We start from the raw sequence: 26,794 nt of genomic DNA, 5'->3' as shown, positions 1-26,794 counted from the left end.
TGTTAATTTCTCTCTTATTCTAAGTACAAATGTATTAGGATAACTATATTTGGTATGTGCGTACCTTGCAAGGTCCTCATGTCTGTCACACAATTTTCTTTTGACCATGGCTTCATTTTTATGGTTCAGTGGTCAAAGTTCAGTTTTTGAGTTTTGGTCTTTTTTTTCTAATACTATATGCAATAGGTCAACTATATTTGGTGTATGAAAATGTTTTATGATGTACATGTCAGTTTCCTAGGTATTATTTTACCTTGACCACATTTTCACAGTTCAGTGCTCAGTGTTACAATTTTGTGTTTTGGTCTGTTTGTCTTAAACTATAACTATATTTGTTGTATGGAAGAATCGTAAGCTGCAAATGTCTACCTGGCATGGTTCATCTGACCTTGACCTCATTATCATGGTTCATTAGTCAATGTTTAGTTTTATTGGTTAAGTCTGTTTCTTAGAAACTATAAGCAATAGGTCAACTATATTTAGTGAAATGATTGATTGTATTAAAGGTGTACATGTATTTCTCGTTTGGTTTATATGACCTTGACCTCATTTTCTTGGATTATGATAAGTTTATGTGATAGTTGTAGTTAATATTTATGACTATCAACATAATATCAATGATGAGAAAGAAATCGAGCCATTTCAGCGTGTGCACTCTTGTCTATGTTGTTTGTTGGAGCCATGGCTTTGTCAGTTTGCTTTCTTCATATCAGTTTGAATGTCCCTATGGTATCTTTAGCTTCTCTTTGCTCTCTGGCCATACTGAAAGAATCTGGATTCTAAGTTTTTAGAAACACCTAAGAAAATCTGTCGGCTTTGAATCAAATTTTAAACTCAAATTCATTTTACATTAAATTTGTTTATCTAAATTAAAAGTATAAATAGTGATGTGGTTCTTAAGTGTTTCACGTTTCTCATTTTTTCTATAGATTAAATAGTCAGTTTTCAAGTTTGAATGGTTTTACACTAGTCATTTTTGGGGCCCCTTATAGCTTGCTGTTTGGTGTGAGCCAAGGCTCTATGTTAAAGACTGTTTTGACCTATAATGGTTTACTTTTACAAATTGTGACTTGGATGGAGAGTTGTCCTATTGGCATTTATACCACATCTTCTTATATCTATAAATCATATCATTGAGATGTTTAAGGCCAAGTATATACATTTAGACCAATATAGAAAAAAAGAAATTTGTATTATTTTTATTTTCAATTACTTTTAATATAACTCTTTACAACATAACAATGAAAAAAACTTGTTGAAATGTCTGACATAAATTATTTACAATGAATGAAATGTACATCTTTAACCACGAGCATCAATATGAAAAAAAACTGATATCATGTTAAGCTCAAGAATGTAAAACAATATGTGAGACAATGTCACGATAATGAATGGGGTAATCATATAAATTTAACTCAACTGATGATAAAAACAAAAGTTTTTGCAAATGTTTAGAAAATACCAATATATATATATTTTTATATACATTTACACAATACTTTTCCCAAAGATATTTCAAAATGACACTTCAAACAATGAAACATATAATGACCATTTCTGTAGTCTTATAAACAACACAAATTTACTTCACAATATACAAGACAAGCATATGACAAGAAACATTGCCATTTCAAAACCCGCATTTAAAAAAAAGAAAAATTTGCACAAAATGTCCACGATATTTCTTCCATTCACATTAACATTTTCTCTCAATATGCTGCTCAACATTTTATTCTTTCTCCTCTGGATAACAAACAATAAAACCTGCAAATCAGGAATGTTTTCTATTGTTAGTTCATTCTCATAGCACAACCAGAATCTTTCCAGCTGACACTAATATTGTTTTATACATTACACTGTGGGAACAAGTAGCTCTAGGTAATGGTGAAATAAATATGACAATCTTTAAAAGGTCAAATGAAAAATTGTGTACTATATATCGACAGATTTATAAACAAGTCAATTCAATTTGTCAATCTGCTTATAAATTATTTCTGATGTTTATGTCAAAAGTTTAAAGTTGATTCAAAATTCATTTTTCAGAAGATTAGAACCACAATCACATGGAGGCTATGGATTTCATTTTTGTACAGTAACTTTAAATTTGACCTTGACATTTAAATGACCTTGAGCAATTTACATAAAACACAGAAAATAATTATGTTTTACTTGCTTACCTAACAATTGTAAGTTCAGCAAGACAAAACTTATGCCATAAAGTTTACACAATAAAAGAATTAATTATGACAACATTATCAACATAAACTCCTCCACCCAACTTGTTTTGTTGTCATGTCAATTTGAATTATCTGAGCCACATCAATGTTTTCATTCATGTAATTAATACATTCTGCTATAAGAATCTTGTTAAGTTAAATTTGCATTAAGAACATCAAACACTAGTGTAAAAACATAATGTCTTTTTACAAGACAATTTCTCAATGTCAATTTTTTTTTATGACGTGTTTAAGGCCTGCAAAAAATAACAAACTGCAATTTAAATTTCTCAATGAATGTAAGAAATTCATTCATGAAAAATTGAGATCCAAATTGCTAAAAAATAATCTTGAAGTGGTGAATGTTTTTCTTTTAAATTTTAAATGCCAGATAACATGCTGTTGATAAGTGATAGGTTTATTAAAACTACCCTCGTTTATATATATACAATGTACTATAAATATAAAAAAACAAAAACTATTTAACTTTTTGTTGGCAAGAAAATATTATTCTAATAAAAAAATGATCTTTGAGATTAACCCACTTGTGTTAATTTCAACCAGAAACTATGAGCAAATATTTTACATTGAGAAAATAACATTACAAAGTTGCACCTAAATTTATGTTCCGAATTGTGTCATGAGCTTTGAGATCAGAAACGTAGCAAACATAACATTTATTAACTGTACGGCAGTGACATATTTTCCATGGTCATCCACACTTGAGTGAACACATAAAACAATATTAATGTTGAGTAGACAGTAGGGAAGAGTCATGTCTTTGCTGTGACAAGCTTGTACAATGTCCATTTTCTTTTTCAGCTTTAATTCTTAACCATGTATCTCCTCCTAGAGCTTTGGCAAAGTGATCATCCACTGAGCCTGTGAACAGTTCATTGACTGGATCTTTTTTGGCTTTCAGTGCAGTCCATGTACTGTTTCCAAGGGATTTAGCAAAATGATCATCCACAGAACCTACAAGACAAATAAGATATTTGTAAAAATATTTTGAAGACTTAATGTTTTAAGTAAAGGCTTCAAGGATTCTGTCTTGTCTCTATATAAATCCTTATTACTACCGGTACCTACTGATCGACTTTTAAGAAAATAATATTCCGACACTTGAAGTATTTTGTATACATATGCCCTGTTTACCTTAAGATTTATTTGGCCAAACTTTTTAGGTTCCTTTCGGTCATTTATCTCCTAACATATTCAGATATCTATATACATCTTTGGCTTTCAAATGTTTGAGTTTGAGCAATTTTAATGAAGGTTAATTCAGAAAAATTATTCTGATAAACAAAATATATTAAGTGTTATTTTGATTTATATTCTTGTGTAAAAAAACATGAAAATTATTTCATTTCAAAAGAATAGTACAAATGAGATGCACAATATAAGAAGTTGGATAGCTGCTGGAAGTGTTTTTAAAATATACTTTTTGTACATTTCATTACAGAAAATGAGAATATTTTTAATAACAAACAGGACAAGGATAAATTCCAGATTTATCTTTTTGACCATAAAAAGTTATTTTTACATATTTTTCCTGTAAGAATTATAATCCAGAGTGTAGGCGTTATGTTTTTATATTTATGATCTGTCACTAAGACCCGTAAGGCATGTCACTGTTATGAATTTTATGTTCTTAAACAATGTTTTACCTTCTTGTATGACATTTCCATTCAATTATTCATTGTACTTAAAAATTGGCAAATAAAATTTTGACTTCCTAAGCTCTCTATCAATGGCTTAAAAAAATACAACTGTTATTAATTTTTTGGCTCTCACTTGAAATATGTAGGCTGGGATAAATCTAGTCTAACTTATCAGAAAAGATCAACAGGCTAAAGCAGCTGTATTGCTCACCTGGTATTAATACACAATATAAACTCAACCTATCAATATATGTACTAGTTTGGGTCAGGTTTGTTCTCAGTTGTTCTTAAAGTTTCAAATTAGAAATTATATTAATGTACTATTCCATGAAGTTCCGCTTACATTCTAAAGCTAACTTAATGCAAAGGGTTGGTTGGGGACTATGGCAACATGTGTAAAGCTAGAAAGTCAGTAAAGTACCATTTCTATCAGTTGAGCTAAAATTGAAAGCAATAGACCATTTTCAAGTCTGTCCTTCACTGGTAAAACCTCGTCAATTATGCATGCTATTATAACGTCATTTACCAGATGGAAGGGGATCCTGTATCCCTGCACTTATAACGTGCATCAAGCGTCTTAGTGATAGTCATTGTGCAGGATAAACTAGACATAATGTTTGTTCCGTACATTTCCCTAATGACAGCAGTGCTGATTGTCAATTATGAGAATTTAATTTGCCGAATAAGTCGTGTAAAATAGCATAATAGTTTTCCAACTACTTGATCAACATTGGAATTGGAGAATGCATCAAACTCGAAATTTGTCTATTAATAAACTTACCTGTTATTGAAACATTTGTAGCTATCTGTGTTTTATTCTCTACAGGAGGAGAGGGAAGCTGTGGAGGAGGGCCAGAAGGAGATGGCAAACTTGGTGTCTTTGGAGAAGATTTGGAAGATACGAAGTCTGAGTAGTCCCGTCCCAATGACCTTCTAAAATGTTCTTCTATGGCAGGATCACATAATTCTGAAAGAAAAAAAGATTTATTTGCATAAATTAAGAATTACCTTTTTAGACTGAAATTCATTGAAACATGCTTAAGTAACTTGATATTATTATTTTGGTTGTCCAAGCAAAGATCTTGTTTCACATCTTGAAATGTTTGTTTTTATTTTTTTTAACTTGACAAGTTTGCGCTCACTGACATGCAAATAGGAACTGTTTTAATTGCAAAGGCCAATTTGAATGAATATGTAATTCTATATCTTGATTTTACAGTAGTTTAATGTTGGGTGTGACATAGCTCATGAATTAAATAATGATTTGAATTTCAATGAATGAAGCAACAAGTCTACTTAGTTTTTAAAAAGAATATTAAGTTTAAAATCTAACTGTCTTGTTTTATGAAGTAAGACTTAGTCATAACATTTGTCAGTTCATTTGGGAGAATTTAGGGGCTATATATATTTTCATATTTTTCTACAAATGCATTTAGCCAAATGCATTTAAACGGGGAAAATAGAATGTTTTGTGTCAGCATAATTTGTAATGTATATGCAATCACAATTAGATGCATTTATATGATCTATTATATAACATAATCGCATGCTATTCAATGTATCATTTTGTTTTCTATTAAGTGGTTTGCAGTGGTTACTGAGTTTTCCCACAAATACAGATTTACATCATAATTTGACACGCAGATTATACAATATAATTGTCCTTTTTGCACTTGCTACCAGGGAAAAAAACTACATAATTATTCCAATTTTGAAAAAGTCTTAAAATAAATTTTAAGAATGATCGAGAAACTAGAAGAATCTTAATGTGAAATTAGAAATAATCAGACACGAACAAGCCATTATGCATTTGTTACTATTATTTATAGAATAATGAAACTTTTTAATTCATTTATGAGTTTCAACAACTTTTTTTTTGCATTGAAAAAGTAGATTTTATTTCAATAATATACCTTTAAACAGTATCAATATTTAAATAATGGGAGGATGTTAGTCAAGGCAGTAAGGCACTGCAAGCGATTACAGGAAAACCCATTTAAAACCCAAACAATTGCATACATACTTTGGTTTCAACTATTTACAAAAGCTGTGGTCCATTAAAGGCAGTATTTTAAAGTTATTAACGGGTAAATCAGTACGACTAACTTTGTTTTAAAGTAATTGTAGCATTAAGTAAGCTACTTTAAATATATGACAGTACAAGGTCAATATTGTGACACCTTAAGTCTATGTCAACATTAACTTGGGTTTATTTCAAGAAAAGAACGCCTTAAAAAAAAATAATTTCATAACCATTTAAAATATTTTCATATGACTAACAACAATTTATAGTACATTCTATTAATTATCAAAATAAACTGGTTTAATGAATTAAGCCAGAGTACAGTCTTTTTTCTTAATATTATGTAATAAATACATGTTTCAAACTGACATAAAAATGTAGATCTATTACAAAAATCTGTTAAAAGCATATTTATTAATCTTTTTCATGACATAAATAATAATCACTAATGTCAGTTATTTGGACTATAATCCAGAAAGTATAATGGGAATTAGTACCTGATACATAACTTGAGAATTAAGTGACAATTTGTTTTGACAAGATGCATTATGCAGAAAATTTTAGCATTTGCATTAAGGTACAAAAAGTAAGGGTTGCACCAAATACCACTTAGCTATGACGAATGATTTTATTTGCATTTCTTTTATTTCATTAATTGTTTAACCTTAAAAAAACGTGTGATGCCTTATGTGTCACGTACCAAACATCAAGACGCTATGATTTATAGTTAAAGAAAAAATATGAGAAAAATGTATTTCAGAGGGATCGATGGTCGGACAAACCTGTATACCACTACCACTACCATTTGGAGCAGGGGGAAAGAAACCAAATAATATCTGCAGGACAATATGCAGTCTTCAACATTGAACAATTATCTGCACAATATAACAAGCTTTAAATTGAATAAATTGAACATAGACTATCATAGAGCTATCAATACCAAATTCATTACATGGAGAGAGAAAAAAGAGAGATCACTTAAAGCAACCACTGAAAAATATGCTTCACTTACAATGTAGGATGTGAGCCAAGCAGATCAACTTTACATTTTTTTAATCTAGTCAAAACCTTATTTATCAATGACACCTTCCCAATAATTTGAATAAATCTATTTAATATAGCAATGTTACAGCATCCTATGTAGTGAATCAATTTATTAAAAGATTAAAGACTGTCAAATCACCTAAACAAGAGCACTGATTCAGAAAAATCAACGCTCTAATCCTACTTCAACTCCTGTGTGGACCACAAATTATATGGTTGTCAGGCACTAGTTGCCTTTCTTTGTAACTGTTTTTATTTGGAAAATTATGGTCATTAGTCGGACCACAGACAGACAGATGGCGCTATCTGCCACATAGCTGTAGCCTATAATATGATAAGTACTACCCTTTTTGTTCATTTAATAGCAGCTTTTCATTTCATGAATCCAAAATAAGTTTTTCATAATAAAATGTAAGACTTGTCTCCAATTGGAGATTTGTCTTTGAGATAAATATGTCAAAAAGTGCAAAGAATGGAAGGTATGGATGCATGACCATGTGGGGACTTTAAAGCCCAAATTTTCAATTATACCTCATTATCATGTTAAAGGCAATTATAACTAGTTTTGACAATATAAATATATTTTGTGTCCAATTAGCTTCTGTTTGTAATATGAAATTATTTAATTAGTCAATGCAATATCTGTAAATTTTGGATAATTAGGAATATGACATGTACATGTATATTTAAAGCAATGATATAGCTTTTTTTTTTTAAACTATATACTAAGTGAACCTAATTTTTTACTTGTTGTCAATGTGTAGTTATGAACTTTTGCTTATTTTTGTTAATTTAACATTTAAAAAAAATCATTGTTGAACATCTATTTGAGACAAATACCTTTACTGCAATTCTGGTTTTTGGAAGTAAAAATGGATAGTTATTTTGGATGAATGATTATTCATATGAACTTACTGTTGTGCAAGATATATCCTGATATGTACAACCCCTTAAACAATAAATACTTCTATTTACATTTTATTTGAAATTGACCTTTTTTAATTGCAAAGGAAACTGATATGAGAAACATATTTACACAACTTGCAAACTAACCAGAATTACATCTTACTTCTATAGATTTCTTTTGTAAAGATTTGTAAAACATCCAAACATAACATGTAAACTGGATGTTTTACCATCCCTTGAATTATCGGATGACTCAATGTAAGGACACTTTGATAGTTTTTATTCCTCAACTGATTTTATCAAGTCTCTAGCATTTGAATATTCTGCCCATATAATACTGAAAACAATAGAATTACTAATTGAAAAAAAAGAGAGAAATTCCAACTTGCCTGAACAATATATGACTGAATAAAAAAGGAAGAGAAATCACTTTCACTTCTTCAAAAAAAAAAAAAAAAAAAAAAAAAAAAAAAAAAAAAAAAAAAACCAACCACCAGCCTGAACAATGATGGACCGATTATAAAAAATCAACTTAAACAAATGAGGTAGAGTGAATTTCAATAAAAAAAAGCTTAGTTCTGGAGACACATCTTTAGTTGACCTGAGTGTGTTCTACTCAAGCTAAATACCTTAATAATACTATGTTACTAATCTTAAACATTTTAATACTGTTTACTGGCAGAAATAAGATATCAGTTCAGGGTACAATCCTTACAAGTATACAATTTATCACTTAAAAAGATACTAAATCAATTTAAATTTAGCTATTGATGTTATCTTTATACCATTGTACCCCTTGATCAAAATAAATTGTCGGTACCAGACTTCCACTGTTGCGCTTTGATCATATACCCGTACCAATCGTAGTATCTGTTACAGTTTAAAATGATTGATTTTTACTGGTTGATTTTACCGTAATTTAAAAGGTAAAGAGTATAACCTTGGATGGAACCATTAATTATTCATCTTTTGGCAGATTAGATTAAGTAACATTGTCATATTGTTTCACACTATCATAGTTACTACTTGACACCATTGGGTTTATCTTTGTTGACAATATTCAGTACCTCATTCATAGATATATCCTATCATAGATTTTAAAGGCTAAGTTAAATAGGGACAGTCACACATTGTGGCAGTCTTTTAACTGTTACATAGTTTGCTTATAGAATAAAACTTGAGAGAAAAATTCAGCCGGGGGATATCATTTAAATCATTTTCCAGGTGCGGATCCAGAGGGGGGGTTCCGGGGGTTGGAACCCCCCCCTTTTTTTTGGCCGATCAATGCATTTGAATGGGAGCATATAGCTGGAACCCCCCTTTACTCTGGGTTGGGAACCCCCCTTTTTAAAATGGCTAGATCCGCCCCTGTTTTCTTTGCTATCTTCAATGCTTAAAAGACCTTTGTTTTTTTCAATGAAAATGCTACCAAAATTCTGCATAAAATGAAATGAAACAAGAAAGCAAAAGGAGGTCACTGAAAGGTTTTTACTATCTGAGATAATTATTGGGTGAAAAAAGCTATCCAAAAAGCTGGCTGCATTAAAGCCTTCTATGCTGAAGATTACATTATGCCATTATATGTGAAAATGATTTTAACAATTAGTTAATAAAATACACCAATTTTTCATAAATCCTGACATCTTTTAGGGATCTAAATCCTACTTGTCCAGGTAACCTGAATGTTCTGTTTAATCTTAATGTTTAATATTTGACTTAGGCTTAACACAACAAATTTGAGTATAATGCAAACTTTAAGTTATCTTTACTCTTTACAGTACAGTCCAACCAATATTTGTAAGTGTTTTATTTATTTAATGTCACAATTCTGTCCATTTAGGAAACAGAGAATATTTTCATAGATAAGATTATTAAAATGAATCTTCACACCCGAGTTCTTACGAATTGTCTACCTACAGCAGTCGTAAGTATGATACTGTGGATTCATTATTATTCTTGGGATATCCATTTTTTCGTGGTTTTGTGGGAACAGGTGAACCACCAATTCAAATGGTCATCGAATAACATATTTGCAAGAGGCTTTGTATACAGAGATTGCCAAAACCATGAGATCAAATATTCACAAATATGCAAGTTTTCAGCAATCCACGAAAATTGATAGCAACGAAAATAAATAAATCCACAGTAATAAAAGAATCTGCACCTGAAGTTAGTGAAAAAAATAAGGTACCCCACCCAATCAACCCTAAACTCCCAGAAAATAAACTGGTCCTGCATATGGAGATGCTTTTTTCAAGGAAGTTGAGAATTTCAGGCAAGACGATATGGAGACCTTTGCTATATATTAACTTCTCTAAGAATGTATAAGAATTTATCAAAGAGTCAAAGGGATTTAATAAAGTGCCTGTATATGTATATTGTGTACAACTATTTACATCATTATACATCATCTGTATTTACATATATCCAATATATATAATGTATTGTATTGTTTGCATGCATAATTCATAAATATTCTATTGTTATAAATTGTTCAATGGAGAAGACTTTATCAGTTTGATTAACTTGTTTCTCATTGCTTTTGCATATTTAAGCAAATAAAACATGTTTACACTAAACTTTAATGTCATTTTGTCTCCAGTATAAAGGTTTGTCTCATTGGCAATCCTATCACATCTTCTTATTATTAAAGGCTCACACCATTTGACCTTCCCACTCTCTTTAGATACTCTAAATTCAGAAATTATTGCATTAATTATTGCAATTTTGTCATTTTAGACTAAATTTCGATTTTAATTTTTGTATATTGAGATAAATCCTGTTGAATTATGTAATATGTGAGTTTAAATTATTGTGATTATGACACTGCTGCATTTTCACAATAATAAAAACATTGCAATAATTTCTGAATTTACAGTAATTATATAATGCAAAATTTTACCTGTTCTGACTTCCCTCCGACTGGGACTTGGAAGAGACTGAGGTGAAATGGATGGCGACAGACTTTGCTGCCCTCTATCTACTACGTTTGGTGCACATGTAATAACTGATGGTCTTGGAACATGTGTGGAATATGAGGAATTCTGTGATGCTAAAGTTGAATTTGATAATGATAAGTTTAATGGAGTGTCATGAGAATCTAAGCTTGAATATCTTGGAGGTGAGCCTCGTTCTCGCATCAACTGATTGGCTTGTATAAGCATAGCTTGGTGAGCAGCAGCATACTGGTCAACTGTCAGTTGGTCTGATCTTGCTCCATTTAAATACATTGGTAACTCTGGATCTGCACTTGAAATTTGTCTGAAAAATAAAACAAAAACATTTGAAACTTAAGCAAAAATAACACACATGATCATTTCCTGATACAGTAAATATAAAATACTCTATGTATATTGTAACTCCTATATATTTTATGTTCCAACTAAATAAGATATGAATTAAAGGAGACGTGACAGAAACCCAACTACAAAAATAACCTAATGACATCTAGAGGGCAAACTAGTCTTCTCAACAATACATTGTAGACACAATAAATAGGTCAACTTCTTAATCTTCTATAAACATTTTGAAATATTATTCAGAGATAATAAAAGATCTGCCATTAATACTAAATTCTCAAAAAATAAGATAGAACAGTAGCATAAAAGTGCTTTTACACAGAACTATTTTCAATCCAATTTTCAATTCAATTTGATACTGTTGCCCAGGAAAACCATACAGTGTTCTGTTCACAGGATATGATTTTCCATCCAATTACCCAAACAACATCAAACTTAGGTTTTCACATGGTGCAAACTTTTCATTGATACGTAAAAAATTAAATGGGAAAATTTTATCATATTGCCCCACCTTTAATAAGACAACAGCAATGACAAGGTTCTTGACTTGGGACAAGCACATGAATATGAGGTAAGTTAAAACTGGCTTTAAGATCTCAACCTTCACCTCTTTTTAAGGTTTTTCTTTTTAACACCTTTTCCTCATTTGGTTAAACCAGGTGCCTCCCAGGGCACAGCTTCATACAACTGCAGAAGTTGAACCCTGAACAGTTGGGGCAAGTATGAACACAATATTCAAGCTTGATACAGCTCTAAATTAGGATTGCAATCAAATTTTGGACATAATATGAGTTTCTGACACAAAACAAATGTCAAGATCTTACAAATCTATTGCACAATATTGTTCAATTAAAGATTTCTTCTTTTAACTTTTCAAAAATTTGAAATTTGAGAAATTCCAAAGAAAAACAATGAAAACAACTATACCCCCCTTTTTTTTTTGCAATTACTCCAAAACCTGACATTTCTTTAAACATAATATACAAGTAGTGTCAGGGATGTAAAACCGAACATACCCAACATTGTATGTTAAATGTTTTAGAATTACCTCCCTTACACTGTTTTTAAATTGTCTTAATCGTCCATTGACCAGAAATACCTAGTTTGTCCCCTTTTTTTACCCTAATTCCGAAACATTTTGAGCCATAACTCCCCCCCCCCCCCCCCAAGTCAATACTCACCATCACTTCATGGTATGGAAACTTGTGGTTTAATTTCAGAGAGATTCATACACTTAAACATAAGTTATTGTTTGAAAACTACAAAAATTATTATTTTGGGCCCCCTTTTTGGCCTCTAATTCCTAATCTATTGGGATCATAACCCCAAAAATCAATCCAAACCTTCCTTTAGTGGTATTGAACCTTCTTGTAAAAGTTTATAGAGATCCATAGACTTAAACACAAGTTATTGTCTGTAAACTAGAAAAATGCTTCTTTTTGGCCCCTTATTCCTATATATTCAGGAAAATTAACCCCAAACTGAATCCCAGCCTTCCCTGTGTTATATGGAAACTTGTGGTACAATGTCAGAGAGATCCATACAGTTACACTAAAGTTATTGTCTTGAAATAAGAAAAAATGCTTGTTTTTTGGCCCTTTTTTGGCCCTTTAATTCCTAGACTGTTTGCCCAATAACCCCTTAAAATAAATCCCAACCTTCTACTTATGGTATTAAACATTGTGGTACAATTTCAGAGTAATTGAAATACTAATACACAACAATTTGTCCTAAAACTAGATAAATGCTGTTTTTGGTCCCTTTGGGCCCCTAATTCCTAAACCTTTGGGACCATAACCCCCAAAATCATTCCCAAGCTACTGTATTAAAATTTTATTGATTTCTTTTTACTTATTCAAAAGATACTATCCAGAAACAATCTGTCTTCGGACGACGCTGACGTGATACCATTATATGACCAAATTTTTTTCAAAATTTTGCAGTCGTATAAAAATCACACAAGTTGTATATTTTTTTAAGAAAATATGGCAAACTGTTAGAATTAAGAATTCAAACACAGAAAAGACTTAGGTATGGCCTTTGCTCATTGTTGAGGGTTGTATGGTGACCTATATTTGTTAATTTCTGTCATTAGATCTCTTGTGGAGAGTTGTCTTATTGGCAATTATACCACATCTTCTTTACTATATTGTACCTTCTAGGGTTTATAAAACAATAAAAACAAATGAAATATAAAGGAATCAGCACGTTGCAGTCTTCATAATACTGTTTTCCTAGCATTATGATCATGCTAATGTTGCACGATTTTTTTTATTACTGGAATGATGACAGGAATAGAAATAATTAATAGATATAGGTATATCTCTAGGAACACATATTTGCTACTTTAAGATCATGTTAAGATAATCATTAATGATACAGATATCTAAAGATAGGGTATCATATAATTACTAGATTAAAACTTACTATTTTTTACATATTTTTGCATAGTGGTGCAATAAACTTTAATGAGTCATTTACTTTTTTGTCATTATTTATGTTTTAGCTGAATGGATTTCGTGTGTGAAGAGACGCCCACTTGTTTATTGGTATGGCAAATCTCCAAGAAAATGGTTCCCATTCATACAGGTAGTAAAAGACGAAGAATTTTGGCAACAAATACCAAATATTACACTATTTGTGGTTTTAATTTTTTTTACTTATTTAAAAATTGTATACAAATTTTAAGTTGTGCCAAGTTGGAGATTGATGAGCAATATTTCAAATTATGAAAGATCTGAATATAATTGACGTACCCGTAAATCTAAGTAAACACCTTATTGCTTTTATCTACCTTTATAAATTTGAATTGAAATATTGAAAAAAGAAGAGTTAGATATCATGAGTGGTTAACCAAAATTATGTTAAAAAAAGCTTTGGTTTAGAAAAAAAATTCAACATTGAATTTTTCACATTAGAATTTCGTAATTGAAATGAAAAATGCAGCGGTTTGTTTTTCTAGGTTGTGTAGTGGTCTATAAGTGTGCTACTCCAAGTTGACGTTACTTTCACTTTCCTTATGTTTAATTAAAATTGAACTAAAATAGATCAAACAAGATTGTATTATGTAATATTATTACTTCACACAGCGATTACAGGCTGTCTTACAGGCTGTCGGTACAGCCATGACTCATAGTATGGAGTGTTGCATCTACATGAAGCCGATGTTTATGTACTCTTTACAATATATGTAGGTCTATATAAACAGACAATAATTACATGATTTGGCAACCACTGACGTACTTCTGTCTATGCTATTTAATGCATAATATCTGAATACTTTGTTACTTTCAGCAGGTAAAATAGAAAAAAAATGTCGGGCAATACATTGTCAATGAGACAGAAAGCCAACAAAGATCTCATAAGAAGAAAGTAGCTTATCACAGAGATATGCCTAACAGAGGCCTTTACTTAGAAATCATTCTGTTGCCTTATTTAATTGTTCCATTTTCAACATTTAGTAGATGTAAAATATAGGAGTTTGACTATTTGTAATGTTCAACTTCAAGCTGCATTCATCCATCTCATATGTATATATGTTTGTTCATGCATTATAATATTGTAGTTAAATTTATTGTACTATTATGCCTCATGGGAGGCCTTTAGTGAAATGAAAAGTTTCAAAGTTTCAAAGTTACTATTCCAAGCATTGTTCAGATGTTGATTACCTGTCTCTCAGTAACACAAAAATTTACAGATGTTTTGGAAGTGTTACACACATATTATGGTAAAAAAGATATATATATGCATATAGAAAGATTGGTTTTGTACAATAAGCCAGTTCATATGTTAACCCAAAAGAATTTACTCACAACTACTAATGGGTTGTACATTCAACTTATTTCAATCAAAATAGTAATTTGAAAAGAATGTCGGAATAAAATTTTCTGACATTCAAGAAATAGTTTTTAAATAATATCTTAGCCAGCGGATATTTTGTTTAGTATCACCCTTGATAATAATGCATTCTGCTGACAACAAAGTACATGTAATGTGTCTGTACACAGAAATTATAGGAATACCTGACATTCTACAATGGGACATCAATGTTACTATTACAGATTGTTATACAACTGCATTGCTGTATCATGATAGATAATAACCCCACCCAGTATTTATTAATCAATATTAATGAAGATTATGTTCTTCAACTTAGTTCATAAACATTGCAGGTCTAGATTTTAGGAATTTTGCATTTTTCACTTTCCTTGAACAAAGTTTAATTCAAATTGAACGTCAGCAGCTACGTTCACCATTTAATAACTTAGTGACATTCTATATATGAAAATTATTGAAATCAAATCTGTATTTCTTGCTAATATATAGGTTGATTTTAAATCTTATAAATTAAAGATGTATATCCTTCTGTTAATAGTTACAAACTTTTCACATTTTAAGCTCCTTTAAAACTTATGCCACTGGATACGATTTACATTCAAAAAGTAACCACAAAAGTTTTTGAATGCAAACAAATGTTGGTCACAGTGTCCGCAGGCAGACCAAACAGATATGTTACTGACCGTTCACCGGAGTACTTTAATCGCTTGAACAATTGTCCTTATTTGTTTAATTACATTTATAACCCTCAGTACGGGGACTGTACTCCAGACAAGATTATGATTTGACCGGAAGGCAGAATGAAGTGGACAATGACACAAGGTGCCCTGTATTAAGAAATTGCTTTAATATTATTATAAACACTTTGTGCTTAATTCATGTTAAAATATAAATATAGTGATTTCTTTTTTGAAAATAACCATTTCTTTGTCATTCTATAGCTTTCAAGGACCATTGTTTGTCTTTAAGTTAATAATTGTGATTTTTTTTTTAAATGTGAGAATTTCACAGGATATTGTCTATAAAGCAAACAGAACTAGTTTCTATCACTGTTGCATAGGATATCACATTGGTTACCATTTTCTCAATCGGATTCAGTAGTAGAATTTATAAAGTTTTCAAATCTTACGTCTGTGTTCCTGTACATCGACTCTTTGATAAAAACTTGGACTCCCTATCTTTATCAAAATTAAGTGTCTGCGGTAATCCCTGTCTTTCCTTCAATCTTTCCTGTTTCTGAATCTTTGTTGGAAGTTCTTTACTAGTAGGTGATTCCTGTGACTCATGTAAGGAAGTCTGTCCTTTGTATAATAAATGGTCACCTGAAAAGAAAGAAATAATTGATTAGAGCCTAATATCTTTGGTATAAAATACCTACAATTTATTCTGCAATAATATGGTAACAACAAGTAGTACTGTGAGCTATTTCAGACTAATTATTATCATTTATACCTGCTTTCAAGATAAAAGATTCCAGCAAATAGGAAGAACACTGAAGGAACTAAAAATGTGTCGCACAGTATGGCATAAACAGATGAAGCTTGGTGCCATATATCAGGAGTAGATCAAGTATTTGGTGTTAGGGCGGAGCTCTTGAGAATAAGAAGTTAGAGGACCTTACAGTTTTTGTATTTTGACCCCCAAAAAAGTTGTCATTTGACTTTAAAATTACAATTAAAATTTTGTTAGGAGAAAGTAAGGGAGCTATAACTTGTAGTTAATGAATAAAATAATATAGAAAGGTGCTACTGACAGACCACCAGCACAGATCGAGTGAAAAAGATGAATTAGCAAGTATACCAAAATCCTTTTTCTCTTTATGATGTAAAAAGAGAACAACCTGATTAAGAACAATACTTATTTTTAGATGTAAATTATGAAGGACGACAACGTTTTACATTTAATATGTTAAATTATACAATACTTTTTATAATAAAGAAACTATAATATAACTGATCTATCATAACACAAACATACAACATTTTACAATGACCAATTCTGTTTGATATATGCCGACCACACAAACTGGAAGATGTATTCTAAACATGCAGACACCTGTCAACCAGAGATATAGCATCAAAAATATCTTAAAATAGTACAGACGGCTATATTCATGATGTTAAAGTGATTGTTTGATAGCTGTATAGTTACTCTAGCGAAAATAATCATTCCCTTTTCATCAAAATGTTAGCAGTCTTACAAATTTGCCATATTTGCGAAATTCATTTGCAAAAAATATAATATTTGTACCAAAATGTATGTCTCAAAGGCATACAATGAATAAAAACTAAAAACATCAAGGACTTTTAGCATACCAATTTCAGAAAAGCTGAGTTAAGTGTGATGATACATTCTTGTTGCTGAAAATTTGGATTCACATTATTGTGGTCAGAATTAGACTTGGATCTAAGCTCTAAATAATCAAATGGAAGTTTCTACCTAAAACAAACAATATATACAGGTCTTTCTTGCCAAAATTTATAACCCCTTCAGCAGATCTATCTTCATAGAGGCAAGAAATTCAAGTATTTTCATTGAATAGCATCTACCATATTACATATCATAGATTTATTATACTCTTGATACTGTGAAATTCTAAGAAGAAATAATAACTTATCATAAATTTAATTTACTATTGTGATATTTCTTTACTTATTTTCTTCAATGGGACCTTTCTCAAGTATTGAGATGAATACATTCTCTGACACCTTATATGTTTACTTTTCTCATTTTATCGAAACTAATTTTTAATGAAATATCCCTTTACAATACACTGAAGTCTTTTCGGAATTCCGGTCGACCGAGTTTTAGAATCTAAGATATGAATCTGAAACCATAAATGCAGGTAAGTAAAATCTGAACAAACAAATGAATACAAGAATAACGTCAGCGTCCCACGATTTAAACCAAATGATGAATGAATTTAAACCTATTTTCTGCTACAAAATTTAAATACAAACAGAATTAAGGTGACCTGTCATACAAATAAACATCAAATTCATGAAAAGCCCTCTTTCACACAACTTAAACATACAAAAACGTCTTTGTCCAGGACATAAAATGGTTGGCTAGCAACTTTATTGTGGACAGTAACAATGAGTTTTTGATGAGAGGGGCCGTGTACACTATTTGTATGAGACTTCAGGGTAATAATCACTGAATGATTTTTTTCTCAGATGCACGAGATAGAGCCGTGTGAACATGGTAATTACTTGAAATTTGAATTCAGAATTGAAAACTGGTGTTTGTTTGGCATAGGGTCATTTGAATTTCCATGCATCTTGTATTGACACAGATTGATTTTTCGTTGAACATGAAATGTATACAAATGCATGCATAAAAGTACATCTATGCAGCAGTAAAAGATGTGAAATGCAATTTGCTGCATTATTCAGTAAAAAGCCTTATAATCTTTCCATAAAATAAATGAAAATACTTAAAATGTTGTGCCATATAAAGAATGTGAAAAAATGCAGAACTATTCAAATTTCCATCAATATCATAACTTTACAGCAACTTCCTAATCCCTATTAATCTGTTGTTCAAGATTTCTGAAGGAGGCTTCCTATGCCATTTGGTCCATCCATATTTACTCCTCAAACATCACTATTTAAATCTGTCCTCCAAAATTTAGTATAAGGAACTTATTTTCTCATTTGTATCAATTAATTGAAATAACTTGCAAAAATTCTGATGGGGAGTTAGTTATATGGGAAAAAAATCTAGATAGTTTAAGGCCAACTAAAATTAATTAGTAGATTTTCATCCAAATTTTTGAAAAAAATGGGGCGGGTGGGAGGATTTTATTTTTTAAATTTTATTTCATATGAAACCCTCGTCACGAGTTCTTCATACTGCGGGGTATATGCTTGTGGAAAACAAGCTTGTATAATGTATAGACATGATGTATAAGGAATGCTACATTATTTTTTAAACTCTTATATAAAAATCCCTGATCGGCAACCACTGTTATCCATGTAATTGCCGCTTTAGAAACCTATTTATAGTATACATCAAAAAGAAGAGAAATGCTCTCTTCAGTTGGACTATACCTACACCAAATTTATTTTGCTTTCTAAGCAATGGTCTGTAGTCCCCATTAAATCAAAAAAATGTATTGGTACAATTGTATGCAACACAAGTATTATGAGTACAGAATAAAATGTAAACTCAGTGTTGAAAGTAATTATGACGTAAAACATGAACTTAACCAAAAAGTAGTTGTTTAATGACTAAATTGAGGGTATTTGGACAGTTACAGAGGGTGTGTGCTGTTTGTCAACAAAAACAACAGCCATGGGTAAATATAAGGGCTTGTTATAATTAAAATGCGTGTTTGTCGACTTTTTTTCTCAATATACGGTCATAAATCAAACAAGTTCGTGCTTGTGTCAATTTCTTTAATCCAGTCATGTTTTTTGTACCAATTTGTTCTACGATTCTTGCGCTTTGGATATCATTCACAGTCCAAATTTCCTGACACAAAGTCATTGTATAAATAAAGAAAAAAACACGGTTTTCGATTCACTTGTGACTACCGCAATTTGCGTTCAAGGACAAGGCGTTTTACTTGTAACTCGAATATTTCATGCCCTTCTAGTTATCAATCTCTATTCTGGGTAGATGATGTTGTCATCATAGAGCAGCAGAATATGTCGACTCAATCATTTTCGTTAGATTACTCGAAGAAATACAAAAACGAAATTGAAACGTAAATAGGAAGTTTTGAATTAAATGAAATTATCGATGGTTCCCGGTAACGGACATGAACAAAACCCGGAAATCTTATTTTTGTTAAATAAAAAAAATCAGGGCAGGACGATTTCAGAGGGGCGGGCGGGGATGAAAATCTAGCAATTAATTTTAATTGGCCTAATCAAATATACTTAGTTGAATGAAGAGGTTGATAAAATATAATGCAATTCAAACAGGGTAATGTTTTTTTTTTGGTGCATACAACTAATCAGTTAAAAATTACCCTGCATTCTGCACCAACCTTGTACATACATGACATATATACATGAAGATTTTATGTTGCTTACTGTCATAAAATATCATAAGGATAATAGCTACGGTTCTGCAGCTGCATGTATATATGAGTTAATTTATATGTACCAGGAAATGTCTGTTTTTGTAAAAAAATAACACTTTTAAATTATGTAAATACATTTATGAATTATTTATAATTATTTCTAGATAATGATACTCAAAATCTATAAAATTTACTTTTCTTTCAATATGAGTTTGAAGTTTGATTTTTTGTGTTGATATTTCAGTATTTTAAGTGATAAATGTAAAATAAATGTGTTATCTCCCTTGCACAATTTCCCCCACAATCTATATGTCATCTTAATTCTGATTTACATCTTATATATTATGATAAATATTCTATTTCTATTTATTACAATTTAAAATTTTCATGCTCAGAAATTCATAAAGTTTAAAATTTGATGTACATTCTGATAAAACACATTAAATCTGAGCTAAGATTTTAATCTTTAAGAAACATATAAACTTACAACATTTTATTCAAGTTATCCGTCATGAAAATGGAAATAAATGAAATTATATCTAATGTAATTTTGAAATTATACAAATTTTTAGATATTTTTTTTTATATTAATGTCTTATTCACACAAATACTTGAAAATATGGATGTGATGAATGTTTACAAGTTGGAAGAATAATAACACTGATATCTAAACATTTCAAACACTTTATTACATATAGCATTGGTGTGAATTTGTAAACTTTTATAGTTAAATTTGTTATTTTCCTTTCAAAATATTTGGTTAAACCTATATTTTTTGCAACAGTCATACCTTTCCATTTTAGGTCTATCAAGTTTTAATCTTTGCTTGTTTAACAATCCATACTTTCATGAACTATATAAAATTAAGCAAAATTTTGCCAAAGCAGACATCAGATACACAAAATTCAAAGATGGAAAAAAGAGACAAAAATATCAAGGGTACAATCTAAAAGTTTATGCTGAAAAAAAAAGACACCATGCATTAAAAAAAAAGTAAAGCATGAGAAAGTCAAACAACAGTCTACCAACAGTGCAAAGAAAACTCAATATTGAGCAACACTAAATCAACCCAAAACAGTGGTGATCTCAGGTGCTCTGGAAAGGTAAATGGAAAAGATGGCTGTTTTATTGGTTTCACAAAATATTTAACTCTATTTTTTATTTGTATTCCACAAAAGCTTGATAGCAACTAAGAGGTTAGCAAATATGTAATGCTTGTGCAGAAGTTTCTGTCAGTCATTGCTTTAGAAAAGAAACAGCCACTAAACATACTGGATTTTTAACCATAAGGTACATTTTCAAAATACAAAAACTACAAGATATATTGCCTTTCTTTGGATAATTAACAAGAAAATTAATAACATTAAAATATGGTTGATGTGACATGTTATAAATAGACAGGAAGCATGTCCTCCTACAACTGTCATCATAGTGTCAAGCATAATATAGCTTCAGGGAGTAATGCAATGTTACCATCTAATAGATGGATTTAACTGTGAAACATTAAACAGTAAGCACAACTATTCTGCTTAATTAAATCATTTTTCTTCCAAAACATTACAGTATATCTGGATTGAAAATGGACTGACTGACATTTGAAATAGCAAGCTAACCTCAAATCACACAAAAGTTCAATAGTAAATACATGTATTTACAAGGTATAAATATTTACAGAGACCTCCTGGAGTGTGGAGTTTTAGGTATCCATTTTTGGACACAGCCTATCACACTAAAATGCCTGGAATCTGAGCTATTTCAGGATTATCATGACAGGTATTGTTTTAATTGTTTGGAACAGATAATAAATATTCACAATCAAATTTTACAAACATGGTACATGTATTTTCAATCCCTCTTTTAATGTTTGGTCTATTTAGAAATTTAGGTGGGGTTAAAATATCATTGGACATTTTTTGATGAATTTACATTTTGTATAGACTTTACCTGTAGTTTGCAAAGTTGTTCTCAATTTAATTCCCAATGGTTACCTTGGGCTCCAAATTTGAAAAGAAAGTATATGATGTGGAGAAGATGGACACAAAATCCAAAAGAGGAGTACTTTGATAACAGTTCCTCACTTTCATATTGGGTCTTCCACAGCCAAATAAAGACCCCATATCTTCAAGCAAAATCAGGATTTAGATGTTATTTTTTGGAGTATTAAAGTTTCAATTCCAACTTTAACAAAAAGTAAGAAAAGCCACAACAAAAAGCCAGGTTTGAACCTTTACAAAAGTGTTAAGAGATTTTAACATACAACATGATACTCAAACAAATGGTTAAAACTTAATGGTCTTCATTTCTACTGAGTCTTCGGTTTCTCACCAACACTGAATTTGGAACTGGTTCTTTTCATGGAATCGACTACATCCAAGTTCCAATGTTTCTATTTATGTAACAACAAAATCGCTTAGCAGTCACATCTTTCATAAGGTTTTATCTGACTTATTTTAACACTTGAATCCCTTAAGGTCCCTTATCATTTTAGCAGCTATTTTCTTAATTCATGATTATCCAAAAAATTAATACCCCAAACTAGTAGGTTTGATAAGTTCTTTTTTGAAATCAAAAACATGTATGAAAATGGAGTTTATTGAAAATTGTGCACTACCATGTGAAAAGTTGATGTCTATATCTGTTGATAATGATTGCAATTATTTTTCAAAATATATTGATCAGGCACCTTTTTATAAAGGTTTAAAAACCTTAAAGATTTATAATAGGACATGCGACATAACCAGAAAGTTATTTTAACTGAAAATACCAAGTATTGGTAGGAGAGTATACTTTTGAACTTATAATAGTTCATAATAAATTAATATTACTTTATTTACTTTAAAACTAAGGTATAAGTGCCTATTTATGTAGAAATATAAGTAATAAAACCATTCCTAAGGGATTTTCGAGGCCTATATTTGCTATCACAGTACAACCATTGTTAGTAAAAGTACAGAGTTTAAAGTTTTACCACAAGCTTAAAATGAGTCAGACTGAATATGAGACAAGACACTAAATTAAGATTAAACTCAATGTGTTCATTTCACTGTTGTTAGTACATTACGTATATGTGCATGTATTATACAGAAAAATAATGCATATTAGTTAAAACAAGCTTATTTATGGCAATTCCAAAAAGTTTCCCTTTGGAACATTGCCCTTCTTCATAAATAGATCTTTTAAATTTTACCATGACCTTACTTTACACATTTTGTGAACTAAAAACAATGCAAATGAACCAACATCATATCAATTTTCAATGAGTAATTATCATTCTATTTTTTGGGGGGATCTTTTTAACCCACTAAGTTCCATCAACAATGAGGAGACATGCTGACACAAAATAAAATGTAAGTAAAATTCTTTTCAGACTTGCATGGTATATAAAAAATGTGCATATTTCAGTGTATTAATATAAAAACTAATATACTGTTAGCAGCATTCCAAAAACCTAATGAAGAAGAAAATGTCAAGTTTGATATTATTGACTGCAGTGCAAAAATGCACAACAGCTGTATCTGACGTCTTTGATGTGTGGTCTGGTCTACCTATCAGTCAATAACTTACTAACTACATGTACTATAATATACAAGAATTTCAAAAATCTTAAAGAGAAAAAAAATATAATCTTAATTTTTTTTATCTTATGTTGAAATAAGTTATAATCTAACAAAAATTAAATAAATTGTTTAAGTTTTCAATCTTCAAACCTTACCTGCTAGCTTTAAATACCATGGAGGCAAAAATGATGGCACATAGTCCAAAACATTAGTCCCAAAACTCCTTGATAAATTACAGGGACATCTTATGTCCATACAGTACTGTGGTATAGGTAATGAAGGAGTAGGCCTCCATAGTGGCACAGATGGGACTGGTGGTCCAGATAAACTAGTATACCCTAGTCCTGACCCAAATGGTAGGCTACCTCCAGAAGGTAAACCAGAGGAGAAAAACCCACTTCTAAATTCACTATATCCAAAGTGTGATTCTCCTAGTACGGACATTGTATTGTTAGATCCAAATTTCATAAATTGTTCACATTCAGCATTTCTATGTGCAGCCAGTTTTTTCCCTCAATGACAGCTATCTTTTCCTAATTTTAAAGCTTTAAAATCGTTATTTGAGTGTTAGCCAGTATGATTCATCTCGCTCAGGTGAATTGCACTTGGCCAGGTAAGAAACAGACAATATAAATGGGCCACTATATCTAATGTATACATACTGTATTGTGTGCGTGAGAGAGCACTTAACAAATAAGAACTACCATTGGTTCAACTATAAACTTTGACTGACGAACTTTACTGATCTTTTAGCCTCATTGGATCAAAACTACTTCTTTCATAAATTGATAAGCATGAGTACACATTTATTTCAGATCTACAAAAACTTATTTGTAAACAAAACCTATAATAATGTTAAAATTAGCTTTTGAAAAAGTACATTAATCTTTTAAAAACTTACATGTACACCATTAGGGCAAAGTAATATTAATGACTTCCTTTCCTATTTATTTAACTACATTCATTATTCTTGTACCTAGCTTTAAGTTCACTATTGTTTTACAAATGCAGAATGCACTTCCATTTTGCATAGATCTATATAAAACTTGTATAAAATGAAATTAATGATTCTTTTTATTCAATCTGCAAGCTATTTTTTTCATGATTTTTTTAAATTCAAAATCACATACAAATAATGATTAAGTTTAAACATATAAATGGGGAGAAACAGTAACACTACCCCTGTAGAATCCTCGATTAAGACCTTTTAGGGAAAAATATTTTGTCTGCCATTTTTGTATTTAAGCTTGGTCTCTTACTGTTTGAGCAAGGGGTTACCCCATAACCAGGCTAGCATATATTGGTTCAATTTGATGAATTCACTAAAAATATTTTGGAAACTTTTTGGAAGGCTTTTAAATGTCATTTTACCCACTCGTTCCCTACATCGAAATATTATATATTTTAAACATAATGGAGGAAAAATGGACTTAGCATTGGGAATCACAGTAGGTTTTTCAGTGTGCATTCTTCATTTAAAGTTGCAACATAATAACTGGTTATTTGAATTTGACAAGAGTTTTATTTTTTATTTTAGCAACCATTTTAATCCAACAATTTCAGAAACACCTTTTTTTTTTTTTAAAAGAACAGAAAACAAAAAAGACAGGTATTATATCTGCAACAAATGGTTGAAAACGAGGGGTTTGAAAATGACTTTTAATTTAATGACCTTTCCTCTTATTTTATTGACCCTTTTCTCAAGTCCATGGGGAATAATTAGTCTAACAATATTCATAGTTAACATTTGACTATAAACTAATTGCTTAATGTATAGCAGTGATAAAGTTTGTCCTATCAAGGTGTTATTTCCCTTTGGAAAATTTTATTCAATTGGAAATAAAGTTGGTAATTGGTAAATATAGAAGATTTTCGTGAAAAAGTAACGAGACAGATAACAGTGGCCACCGGTATAGCATGAGGACAGATCAATTACAAAAAGTCATTGCAATAGCTCACACTGGAATTTGCACCAGAAGAGCTAAAAAACAAAAAAAACAAAGTTGCATTGTGTCTAAACTTAGAGCTTGGCATGGTTTTGACTCAGTTGTTAGTTTATATTTTGACCTCAAATGGTTTTATTTTAGTTTTTTTTGTTGGACTTCTATCTTGTTTTATATACCTCACATCTCATTTGATTCATTACCTACAATTTTACCTATTACAACTTATAAATCAATAACTGCACATTCTAGATTATTTTCTTATATGTTTGATCTTGTATTATGTAAAGTATTTACATTAAGTTTTGAACTTTTTTTTAATCTAAAACAAAGCTGGTACATGTAAATGCAACCATTCATGTACATGTAGTTAGAAAAATGCAGAACAGATGGCCCAAAATATTTTAAATATATATGGTACATTAGAACTAGTGAACTTTATGCAAGTAATTTCTGTCTCGTTTATTTTGTTTCATTTAAGTTTAAAGACAACTCAACCAAAATAGCTTTTTAAGCTCAAGCAATAATTTATTTTAGGCTAATTAATCAGAAGTAATGCAAAGCCTTTTGCATATAAATTAAACTTAAATCTTATGAAAAACAAGACTGCTACTAGGTAAATTATGCCTCTTACATGGGTCTGATCTTCCTAACTGTTTATTATTTTTGGATCCATATAATTATTTTTTTTAACTTAGAGTATAATAGAAATAGCTTACATGTATATCATCCCTGTGACAAGATATGGTAATGTTGGACCGATTTCTGGCGTGGAAAAGACAAAGATCACTGAACTAAGGGGTTGTAGTTTGTAATACTAAAAGAGTTCTACTTCAAGAAACATGAAATATTAGGGTATATTTTAACATTAACAAGCAATTGTTTTAAAAATTTACAAAAAGAATTGTAGTCATATCAGAAAAAACAAATGTAAAAAGAGCATCACTTCCAGATTAAGATTTTAGAAACATGATTTTAACCGAATTCTAATGCAATGTGCATTATCAACAAAAACTGCATAAAAGATGAGTTTTTTATAATTTCCGTTACATATGAAAGATATAATCAATCACGTGAAGATTTATGATAATTGATATACTTCTATAATAACACAGGAAGTATATTTATCTTCTATTATCACAAAGAATACATAATCAACTAAACTCTTTTAGAATTTTATGGAGCAAAATCTTAAAAGCATGTATTAAATCTGATTACTGAAAAAGTTCCTTTATTATAATGATCATCAAGAAATACATAGGTCAGCAATAGGGCA

General features: G+C 30.4%; 1 protein-coding gene across 2 annotated transcripts in view; it reads right to left on the bottom strand.

The window, feature by feature from the left end:
* Positions 1-1,187: 1,187 nt before the first annotated feature.
* The window catches only part of LOC139515310 (transcription cofactor vestigial-like protein 4), a 35,437-nt gene continuing 9,830 nt past the window's right edge, over positions 1,188-26,794 (bottom strand). The window contains exons 1-5 of one of the 2 annotated variants that reach the window (XM_071304880.1): positions 23,731-24,304; positions 16,116-16,308; positions 10,753-11,111; positions 4,659-4,844; positions 1,188-3,191 (exon numbers count right to left, since the gene is read on the bottom strand). In XM_071304880.1, the coding sequence (XP_071160981.1) occupies positions 2,962-3,191; positions 4,659-4,844; positions 10,753-11,111; positions 16,116-16,308; positions 23,731-24,043 (1,281 nt within the window). In that variant the 5' untranslated portion in view covers positions 24,044-24,304 and the 3' untranslated portion in view covers positions 1,188-2,961. Of the gene's footprint in view, positions 3,192-4,658; positions 4,845-10,752; positions 11,112-16,115; positions 16,309-23,730; positions 24,305-26,794 lie in introns of those variants that run through there. The other variant, XM_071304885.1, reaches the window with a different exon arrangement.

Source organism: Mytilus edulis, chromosome 1 (assembly GCF_963676685.1).
Source record: "Mytilus edulis chromosome 1, xbMytEdul2.2, whole genome shotgun sequence".
Taxonomy (NCBI): Eukaryota; Metazoa; Mollusca; class Bivalvia; order Mytilida; family Mytilidae; genus Mytilus; species Mytilus edulis.
The sequence above is the reverse complement of the archived record's forward strand: the minus strand, read 5'-3'. Positions and strand labels throughout refer to the sequence as shown.